The sequence below is a fragment of the Carlito syrichta genome, unplaced genomic scaffold (genome assembly GCF_000164805.1).
Source record: "Carlito syrichta isolate Samal-C Ts95f unplaced genomic scaffold, Tarsius_syrichta-2.0.1 Scaffold309783, whole genome shotgun sequence".
NCBI lineage: Eukaryota > Metazoa > Chordata > Mammalia > Primates > Tarsiidae > Carlito > Carlito syrichta.
This window is the reverse complement of record NW_007253879.1, coordinates 364,129-376,010: the sequence shown is the minus strand read 5'-3', so window position 1 is coordinate 376,010 and position 11,882 is coordinate 364,129. Positions and strand designations below refer to the sequence as shown.

The following is an 11,882-nucleotide window of genomic DNA, read 5'->3' as shown; positions in this document are numbered from 1 at the left end:
CTGCTTTATTTGTTTTTTTGCTTTGATTTTCTGGAATTTATATTTACTTTAATTTTATGTGCAAAATGTGGCAATATACCTATCTTTAATTATTTTTTAAAATGTCCTATTAGGACTGCCAAATCTCTGTTATTAGCATTTTTTTCTTAAAATTTCAAATACATGTGATAATATTACAATTGTTTTATTGATTTCCTGTGGTTTTCCCTCCCAAAATCATCTTTCTTTGAGAAGTTCCTCCTCATCTCTAGGCCTCTTGCACTATGGTCTTCCTGGACCTTTCTTTGTATACTTTCTTTCTTTGGATACTTTTCCTTTAATTTACTGGTTTACTGCAGTGTAATCTGCACATAATCTAAGGTATGTAAAAGAAGGAATTTTTATATATGTACACATATATAAAATATAATAACCACATAGATAAGATATAGAACATTTTTAGACCCTTAGCAGGCTTCCTTATGCTTGTTCTTACTCAAATATTCTTGTCTGTATCACCATGCACCAAATTTTTCTGCTTCAGAAGTTTATATAAATAAAATCGTGTAGTATACATGCTTTCTTTTTTCACTTAGTATTATCTCTAGATTCATCCATGTTGTATGTAGCATTGGTTCATGTGTTGTCACTGCTCTGGGCAATATTTTATTGTATGAATATACTGTAAAAATTAGTTTTCTAAGAACTTCTTATTATAGTTTATGATAATCTGCCTTGAAATTGCTCTGAAGAAATCAAGAACAACTTAATATCTTTCTTCTTGTTGGTGATTTGTTTTTCCTTACTGGATATGTGAAAAAGTTTCATAATAATCATTAAACCAAGTGTAATTTGATCAACATAGCTTTTCTTAGCAATTATTTTTGGTACCCATTTGTGCCCCTCTGATACCTAGAAATTGTTCCTTTATCTACTAATTTCAAGGTATTTTTAATCTATTAAAATTATTTAATACTTTGCAATTTTTTTTTTTTTTTTGAGTCAGAATCTCACTCTGTTGCCCAGACTGGAGTGCAGTGGCCGCTCCCGGCCACCGCAGCCTCGACCTGCTGGGCTCCGGCGATCCTTCCACCTCAGCCTTCCAAGTAGCCGGAATTACAGGCATGCGCCACCACACCCGGTTGATTTTTTTTTTGAATTTATTGTAGAGATGAGTTCTTCCTGCCCAGGCGGGTCTCGAACCCGCGGGCTCAGGCAATCCACTCACCTCACCCTCCCAAAGCGCTGAGATTACAGGCTGAGCCACTGAGCTCGGCTTACTTTACAATATTTTAATGTGTATTTTGTTCTCCTTCACTTCAGGTTTTTAGATGACTCTTACATTGAATGTTTTCTTTTTTTGACTCTTGTGCAGAAATATCGTATTTTCACCATTTGTATTGATCTTGCTTAATCTTATTTCTTCATGTTTGCATTTACTTTTAGGCCAGAAATTAAAATATTATTTATGTCTAATCTAACCATTGCTTTTTCTAATTTATTTATTATCTGGGTAATGGTATTACTTTGCCCCTCAAGTTGTCTCCCTGTTTATTATACACTTTCATATTACTCTTTGTAAAAACTACATCAACTTGTCATTGAGTTTTGCTCTTAATTAATCCATGATCTTTTTTATACTGTGTGTTACAGGTTTTTAGAGTTTTTCTTCTCTACTTATGATTTCCACTAGTCTTTGTCTGCTGTGTTACTTTATTATGATGATCATTATTATTATTGTTAATATTATTTGCTATAGTCTCTTCCCATAGCCACCAATTACTATTGCTATTCTTTCATCTTGTCATATGTTTCTCTCAGTTTAGACTTTTTATTTGTATATTTCATGGGCAAATTATCCTTTAAATTTCTCCCTATATTATGTGGTACTTTTTATTTTTTCTCCGAGCTACAATTTGAAAGACAGAATCTATATTCCACACATTTTTTATGGCCTGAGGGAAAAGAGAAGGAAAAAGAAAACTTGTGTGATGCTCTAGCTGTAGCCTTCATTAAGACCCTGTTAAATGTTCTTTCTTAGTAAGGTCTCTCTCCTCTGCCCAAGGGTATGGTTGAGTTTGTGAAATTTGATGGATTTTCCCTACTGGCAGTCATACTTGGGAGCCTAGTGTCTATAATTTCTTATTTGTTCAATCTACCATAAGGTCTCTCATTTATTTCTGCAGAGCACCCTAGATTTACATTTGTTTAGTGAGTACAGAGTAGACCCACACAAAGCATGAACTGTATTATATCTTAATGATTACTTTAATCCTATATGATTATGATGGGGATTATATGACGTATATTATTGCTCTCTGGTATAAGCAAATGTATGTATTGCCTAAAGAGCATCTTTAAAAATTTCTAGAAATAAAAAATCTAACCTGCTGTTAGCATTGCAAATGTAAAACTAATGCATCATTCTTTATTTTTCCAGGAACTACAAAAGACATCATAATGATACATGAGAAAGATGCTGAGGAATGGGCTATATACTTGAGAGAAGTTTTTCTACATGTTGTGCAAAGGGAAGCAATCCTATTATATTGCTTGGAAAATTTCTCTCTTTGGCATTTGGAGCTGCTGAACTTAACCTCTTACAAATGTAAACTTTTGATATTATCAAATGGCCTGCTTAAAGACCTAACTCCAAAGAAATGTCAGTTTCTGGAAAAGATGCTTCATTCATCAGACAGTGTAGTCAGTCTGCTTTGTGGGGTTAAACATTCAGATCAGCTCTACAAATTATTAAATATCTCTGGAAGCAGATGGGAGATCTCAACTGAGCAGGAGCCTGAAGACTACATCTCTGTAATTCAGAATATCATATTCAGAGGTAGGGTTGCCAAATCTTCTTGATTTTTTGCCTTTACTTTTATTATTTTTTATATAAAATTTAAAATTATTTTTTAACTAATGAATATTTTATACTAGGATAAAAAAGCAGAAAAATGAAAGCCAATTTTATTTAGCAGTATGTTGTACTTTCCACAAAATGCATTAAGGGTCTTAATTTTTAGCTTTATTCCAATCAAGGATTATTCATTTTTTTCTAAAAATAGTTTATAAATATATTTCTTAGGACAGACATGCTATGCTATGCTATGCCAGTTTGGTTATGGAAACTGGTTTCTTATGTAACTGGTGAGGTTTGAGTTAATATTACCCATCCTAGTATTGTTACCAGTCAGTAGCTATTCAAAATTTGAAGGGCTAGGTTAGAATTACAGAGCTTCTGTTGTACTGATAATGTATGATATCTATTATGATGGTATACAATACTGTTATTTTTATTCGATTTAAATAGCAAATTTAATTTTAAGCATAGAATCTTTACGTAAAATAGAAGAGCACAAGGTCCCATTTATTAATTAATTACATTTTTTATGTCACCTTCAAAACCCTAAAGCTTACTAATGTCAAAGCTTCTCCCTTCCACAATCCTATTCTGCTTGGTATAAAAGGGATGCTGTGATCAGTTGCTTCTCTCATTTTCTTAACCTTCAGTTTGCCTTTAACTCTCAGTCTTTCAGCTATGTTTTCATCCCCTTAAGGGAAGGGATAGAGCTCTTATTTGTACTGGCCACATCAGATATTAAAATTGGCTCTTTTTCTTGGAGCACATTTCTGGGTTCTATGGAGATTCATTATTCACTGGAATTGTCTCGCTCGCATGCCTTAATGAAACAAATTATCTCCTCTTCTGTAAGTTGATTGTCCAACCCATATAGATTTTTATCATTCATTCTTCAAGTATCTTTTATGGTCAAAATCACACTGAGATGTTTCCTGGCTGAGTGTTTCTCCCACCTGGTCCACATCTGTCTGAAGGTAAACCTTCCTTCTTTTTATTTATCTTTTGACCTGACAGATTCTAGGCATGAAAGCCATTCCCATTGTAGCCACCACCATCCTGCTCTCTGAGCAGCAATACAGCCACAGTATTTTGCCTTTAGTATTTACAAACATGGACCCAACACAAGTGTTGGCATTGTGTAGATCCAGGGAACCTATATCAGTCCCAAATAGACACACTAGTCTGTGTTTGCTGGAAGCCCTTCCCACCTGAGGAGGGTAATATACCTCACTCTTGCTCAATAGGAATCAACTCCCTTTGAAAAAAAATCTTCTAATTTTACAGTACCATAATCTTTCTATTGCTGCATAACACATTTCTCTAAATTTTAGCAACAATCAACAATGATTATATCATAGTGTCTATGGTTCAGGTATCTGGGAGTGGCTTAGCTTGGCAGTTTCCTTTATTATTGTGTTTGTGTTTGATTGGTTGAAGATCACCTCTAACAGATTCCCAAGGAAGGCCCAACGTTTCTGATTTGGGGCATTTTCAAGTGTTTGTGTCTTGCCTTACACTTGAAGTAGAGTTTGTCTGAGGACGGTATTATTCTTATTCTTCCTTCCAGCATTGTAGAATTAGAGAATTTGAATTTGCTTGGTTAACTAAAGGATTTTTCATTTACAGTTGAAGCCTAGTGACTTCACTAGAAAGTTATCTTAGTTCTGACTGCTCTGGGACATGCTTTCTGTTTTTGTGTTTATTTTTTTCTCAAAATGTAGATTCAGGTCTTATTTTATTTCATGAACAATTTCTTAACTTATATCAACATATTTGATCTGTCTTATTATTATGATTTTATTATCCAGGGATTCCTTTAATATGTATTTTGGATTTCTTTAGTCTGTGTTGTACTCTATAATTTCTCTCTAATCCTTTTTCTTCATTAACACCTAATTCACTTAGTTTGCATTTTCACTTCAACTTCTGCTACCATCTTATACTTTCATTAGTCTCTCTTTCTCTGTATTATTTCCATTTACTTTCATTTTTATAATACTTTTACTTTTTTCTATTGTACCGTTTGGTTGAGCACTTGAAGCTTGCAATTCATATCTTGTTCTTATCTTGCTCACTTCTCCCTGACCCCTTGTATTTCTGTACAGTACAATTGCTTCAAAAAGGTGATTGTAAATTATTACATTTTAAAAATTCATGGTGAAATATTTGGTCACAATTTTCAGCTTTGTTTATAACAATGTGTTTTTAGTTTGTGCTTCCCATGTACTGTTGGTTTCTCTCTCTCTGTGTGTGTGTGTGTGTGTGTGTGTGTGTGTGTGTGTGTGTGTGTCCCTTCTCTTGAAGTATCTTTACATATATTCTGCACTGGTTCAGTTTTTCATCTGTGTTACTGAGCAAAGTGATTTTTTGGGGGTGTGGAGGGGGCTCCAGCCAATGGAGATAGGCAGTGTGATTTTTGTTGCTTGTTCTGTTTTGTTGTTGTTTTACTTCTCTGCTTCCACACATGTAAATTGGTTTCTATATTATTTCTTTTCTGTACAGTTCCTCATTTAGCCTCACTTTTTCTGCTTTTTTGGAACCAAATTGCTTCCATAAGTGCTCTTACCTCAATCTTTACAAACTGTCTACAGTGAAAACAAAGCAAGTGCCCCTAGCCTTAGAGGAAGGTGTTTATTCTATATATCTTTTCTATATCTTTTTTTTCTATATCTGCAGCTTCTGGATTATTTCTTCAAGGTTTATTTTCTGTTTCCTCCTGCACACCTTTATATTCAATCACCACTGTTTTAGGAACATTCCATTTATCTTGGGCTCTAGAAATTCACTCTTTTCTATTTTCACTAAATAGAACATTTACATAATTGTTTTTCATCGGTTATGTGTCAGGATGACTTCCAAGAGTAAAAAGGGGAAACATTAACTATGCTCCACAATTTTCGAGCTGAAAGTTATCAAGTTTCTTTTAATCTTGCTCTCTCTCTCTCTCTCTCACCTTTTCTTTTTTAGTATTCCTCAAATACATTAATATTTTGGGGGATGAAAAGAAAAAAATTTACAATTGGAAAATTATGTGAAAAAATATTACAATAAAGTGCATATAAAGTACAAGTAATCTTATGCTACTTTTCTTCCCTAAGACAGAGGAGCACTGAAGATTGTTGACAAAATTTTAAGTGGTCCCTCACACTCATGGTTTCTATTTCCTCAAAGAACTCATGTTGTTTTTGCCACTTTAGTTATGATGTTATTATTACATAAAAGTGTTGAAGAAATACCTTTTGGTTGTTTTAGTTATTTCATTTTATGATGAGTATCTTTGGGTGAATATGAAAATGGTATACTGCTACATATTCAAATTATATTTCTATTCATTCTATTCATAGTTCACACTTTATAGATAACAAAGCACTATTTTGAAGACACTACTAGACTCACCTTCCCACATTCAAGTTTTGGACTCTAATTTCTTAGAGTAACTTTGATGTACCACTTGAAAATATAATCATGTTTTTTGAAAAAGTGTGCTCAAATATGATATATTTATCTGAATGAAATACATTACAATGTAGGTGTATTTCCGACCATGTATTGGAAAAATAACCTTCATGTATGGGTTGTATGCCTTGACAAAATTGGAACTAATTGCCATAGTCTATGCAGTAATAAATTTGCTTAAGTCCTCTGCTAAATTACTTTATGTTTTATGTTGCCATTCATGTTGAATAGGTATTCTGGTTTTCAACATTGAGATTAATGTTAAAAAAGAAGGGTGGAATAGAACAAAGGATATGGAATAGGATGTTTACTATCCCTTTTCTACATTCCCTAGAAAAATTATACAAAGAATAAGACAAACTTATGATCCATAAACATGCTATAAAAAATAATAAAAATGCCAGGGAAGTCATGGAAATAATTAAATGTTCTAATATAGTCACACAAGACAAAGAAAAATCAGAGGAAATTTTATAAAGTGTAATAAAAGAGAAATATATTTAATAGTTAAGACTTGAGAGAAAAGTTTTTAATATTAAAAAAAGTTTTTTAAAAGATACAATAGTTCATGTTTTTTTGAGTATTTTATTTCTTTTTAAGGAATTTTAAAAAACTATATTTCCTATCTCCTTAGTTCTCAAATTGGGAATAATACAAATCCAGGTATAGTTCTCCTTTTTTGTGTGTTTTATAATCATTTTGATGACATTTCTTCCTTTGTCTGTCATTTCTCTTGATTCTTTACTTAGTATTCTCCCTCTGATCCTTCCACATTTTAGGTTTCATACAGCATTGTTTATATGTAATACAAATAATCTGATCTCAAATTTACATAAAATCAACTAACATTTCTGCTTTACTATTGAGTGTAGTAGTCCTCCCTTTAAGGGAGAATGTTCGCCAGTTTCTAGGACCGTAGCACTTCTCCTGGCTCTTTTTCCTTTGCTCTTTATTCTTTATTCTACCACTTTCTACCTCTGGACCAGGCACTCTGGTTTACTGTCAGCACCTAAATTACTACTAACCAACAGCTCTCTCCTGGCTTATTTTCTCATATTTTCTTCACTGTCAAATAATAGAAAAAACTGATAATTCTTTCTTGAAGAATCTTAACATTTCCATTTTTTAATGTTATCAAACCAATGGTTTTGAATTTTTGGCTTATTAAACTAAAAAGAAGAAACCTAAAAGGAAGAGTAGCAGTACAATAGCAGAGTTATTAGAAAGGCAAAGCAAACAACACAAGCAATAAAACAGAAACAAACCATGTAGAAGCATTATTTTCCTTTCTTCCTATCTGAGCTGTGTGTTGCCTCAGAGGTATGGTTCACTGGGCCTGCTCAAAACTTGTCAATGAAATTTCATGGTCTTTTAAATGAAACCCATCCTTTTTGGACTGGCCTTTCAGCTCCTTGAAGACATAGCTCCAGCATAGATGCCCAAGCCATTTATGTCACCAGCGTTGGTGCAGGCACATGCCTATACTAGAATAATTGTATCCTTTCCCACTGAACAAACACAGCCTTTCAATTTCTGCCTCTGCACTGTGGTTCTTATGCTTCTTTCTTTTTCTGGAGTATCCTTCCGTGTATTCTCAATTGAACTTACAGTCATCTTTTGAAATTATTGAAAAGTTGCTTTATCAATAAATTTATCTCAGATCATTTCTGCATGAAAAAGATTTCCTCATCTCCCTGATTCTGTTGATTTTGATTATTGTTTACTTAATACTCTCAACACATTCTATATTCTCTGTAACTAATTTTTTTACCATTTTTTCTCCCTATTACTTTGTTTTAAAAACGCGATGCTATTAACTTTCTTTTAAAAACATTTCAGCATTCTAAACATTTAAAAAAAGCAAAAAGGACAAATTGTGTCTTTAAGTGTGGGTTTATAAATGTTTATGGTTCAGTAGGCCTCTTCACTTAGTTGAAACCTCTTGATGAAAATGTTTATGGTAGTATTCTTGCCAAGAATATATAATCTGAATCTCATCATGAGGGGAAACTGATAGAGTTTCCACAAAATAATTTCTCTGGAGTCTTCAAAAAATATTAAAATCAAGAAAGCAAAAGAAAAAATGAGCTAAAGTTCCAAATTAAAGGAAGCTAATCGATCACCCCAGCATTATCACAGAACCCTCCCCATCTCCCACATTCAGTTCATTTTTCTTCCTTAGAAATGCATCTACTTTCACATTTTAATCCATTATCTAAATCTTCACCTTTCCTTTCACAGTCTACTGCTGTAACCTCTCAGCTGGTGGCCTGTTCTTTCCTCTCTATTCATTCCATTCTCTTCTAAAACACACTAGATTATGGAGCACTCCATCACCTACATCAGCAATCCCCAACCTTTTTAGCATCAGGGATTAGCTTCATGGAAAACAATTTTTCCACAAATGGGGAAGAGGAGAATGGTTTCAGGAGGATTAAAGTACATTTATTGTGCACTTTATTTCTAATATTATTACATTGTAATATATAATCAAATACAACTCACCATAATACAGAATCATTGGGAGCCCTGAGCTTGTTTTCCTGCAACTAGACAGTCCCATCTGGGGGTGATGGGAGACAGTGACACACAAAATGTGTTGTTTATGTCCAGTATATTCCATAATCTTATTTTGGTTGGTCACTGCAGAAAATCCTACTTCACAAAGATTGGATGTAGGAAATGAAAGCAGACTTTTCAATGCTGATCTGACAGGAAGTGGTGCTCAGGTGGTAATGCAAGTGATGGGGAGAGGCTATAAATACAGATGAAGCTTCACTCACCAGCCACTCACCTCCTGCTGTGCAGCCAGTTGCTGATAGGCCATGACTGGTACTGGTCTGTGCCCTGGGAGTCGGGGACCCCTGAACTACAGAATAAAGTCAAAATATCTTAGAGCAGTAGATAAGGCCTCTTATAATAAAATATTATGTAAAATATTTTTTTAAGTTTGCAGCAGAATTTAAAACACCTACATTGATTGTTCACTAATTTAGACAGTAATCAATTCCAACAGTAAATGTGTAACAGTAAATATACTTAGTAAATTTAAGACTAAGGCTAAGTAGAACTGGCTTTGTACTTTAGAATTTATTAAGGTTTGAAAAATTACATGAATACCATAAAAAAAAGAAAAATTATTAGCTGCTAACTTTAAGATTCAGGGATTGATATACTTTTTTTCCTTTCTCTAAGAAACAAATATTTCGTTATAAGTTCAGAATTCCAATTAAAATGATGGATTGTTTGAAAGTTTATTACTCAAAAAACCTGAATTATAAATATGAGTTCAGATATCTGATGCTTTACACAAGGGTTTAATTTTGTTCCAAAGAGCTTCTCTGGCTTGCATGCTTTAATAAAGTAGCTCAAATTATTTCTGAGACAATAAAACTAAATTTTCAACATTTTTTCCTCAATGTTTGATACATATTCAACTTCTCTTTGAAGAACTTATCTTTTATATATTAATCAATTTATTTTCTTAAATTCTATTTTTAGTTATTTTATTTTTTTAATGTCACTTTTGGGTTGTGTATATTCATGTGAATATTCATGTATATATATGAATATATATTCAGGAGTGCCAAAAATATGTATACACATTTTAAGTATGACATTTGCTGAAAAGATGATGTTAATCAAATGAATGCTAGTGTCACCATGTGACAGGCAGGGCAGTCAAAGAAAATGGTGGAAACATGGTTGAGCAAACATCATACTACACATTGCTTCCATAATTTAATTCAACTTCAAAAAGTAATACTTTAATATATCCTAAAATGTGTGTACATTTTGGGACACACACACACACACACACACACACACACACACACACACACACACACACACACACACACACACATACACACACACACACCTTTATATATAAAACTCAAATACCAAAATTGTTAGTAAAAATTTATTACCCTAAGATACTGGAATACAATTACAATTATTAAAAAAATAAGATAAGGGATTTTATCAGGATATTTTTACTTGTGTTAGTAATGGCATTCTATCTACTATAGGTATCTTTTACCAATCATATTTATATTATGAACATAGTGTCCCCTATTCCAGATTTCTCCCACCTTCTTTTTTGAATCAAAACTAAGATACACTGCTTCATATTTTTCAGAATCATTGTGCTATTAACTACTTAGCAGTAAGCTTATGTTATTATTTACTATTCCAAAAATCCCACCTTCCTTTAAATGATTTTCTTTTCATTTTCGCTAAAAGCAGGTCTTCTTTTTCATGTTTCAATTCCACATGAGAAATGGTCGTCTATTACTTAAACAGCATCATTCTAAGGCTTTTCTGAACATTAACTCCAATGTTAAAGGGAAGAAACTGCACAGAGTCCACAAAAAAGCAAAATTTTACCGTCTCTTGTTGAATAAAATATCTAGTTCTGAAATTTATGCCAAGACAGCTAGTTTCCTGAAATGTACAGGACTGTAATCTGAGGTAAAAATAAATCTACCCTTACATGACAATTGAGCCATTAGAGGAAAACTTTACTTATGAGCCATGCTTGACTTAAACATACATTTTCCCTAGCTTGTGGCCAATCATTTGCTAGTCTCAATAATTTTTTTCCTAGACAGATACTTTAAATTTTATTTTCTTAACCTTAATAACATTTTCTAATTCACATTTATATTTATGCTGGAAGATAAGTAATAGTATCAGATCAGATTAGCTAATGGCTTGGTACAAAATGGTGCATCTCATACTGATTTACCATATTTTTGTATTTCACATAGGGAATAAAGTAAGAGGCCTCTTTATTTTAATTTTATTCTTTACTGAGAAACACAATAGACAGCCTAAACTAAATTAAGAAGTAAATAAAGATTTAAAAAGTCAGACATTTTATAATACCACCAAAGGGAATACACTTACACTCACATACTGAGAATTTGTATTCTTAGCTTTAAGTGTTCATGAGTTATTTCAAATTACTTTTTACCAGTGTCTTAATATTCTTATATATTGAGACAGCTGAAAATTTTTTAATCCTCTTTTACAAATTACGTAATAGCAGACTTGGATTTACATGTTTTTTCAGGAACTATATGTATCCATTAAATTTTTATGATTGTACTAAGCAATTATGATTTTCTTTTTAATTGTAATGGAGTTGTTGGGACAGATGGAAATCAACACAAGTCCTCCTCTAAACCTCATCTCATACAAACATACATATATATATATATTTTTTTTTTTACTGCTAGTAGTATAATAATGCTATATAAAATATATTCGTAGGAATGTAAGTAATGCTCATCAATCTCTTTAATAGATTCCTATATGAGGTAGCTTAACTCTTACTCAACATTTTTTTGTTCAAGTACCTTGACAGGAGTTCTATTTGACTAGCATTATGGAAATTGAGAAAATGTATTTTTCAACTCTGCTTGAATGCTACCTGATCCCCTTAAAAATGCTCTATCCTCTCTTCAGCTAGTCTGGAAGTTTCTTAAGCAAGAAAGATTTGTCTCAATCATTTTTCCATTATTCATGATGACGAGTACTATATATAATTTTTTAAACTCAACTGGCCATGTTCTTTACAACT

At 32.6% G+C, this 11,882-nt stretch overlaps 1 protein-coding gene across 1 annotated transcript in view; it reads left to right on the top strand.

Moving 5' to 3' along the window:
* The first annotated feature begins 2,408 nt into the window (after positions 1-2,408).
* Positions 2,409-11,882, top strand: part of LOC103270295 (B-cell scaffold protein with ankyrin repeats-like) — a 95,267-nt gene continuing 85,793 nt past the window's right edge. Inside the window, 1 exon segment of the mRNA XM_008067832.1 lies at positions 2,409-2,818. Within this exon segment, the coding sequence (XP_008066023.1) occupies positions 2,440-2,818 (379 nt within the window). The 5' untranslated portion in view covers positions 2,409-2,439.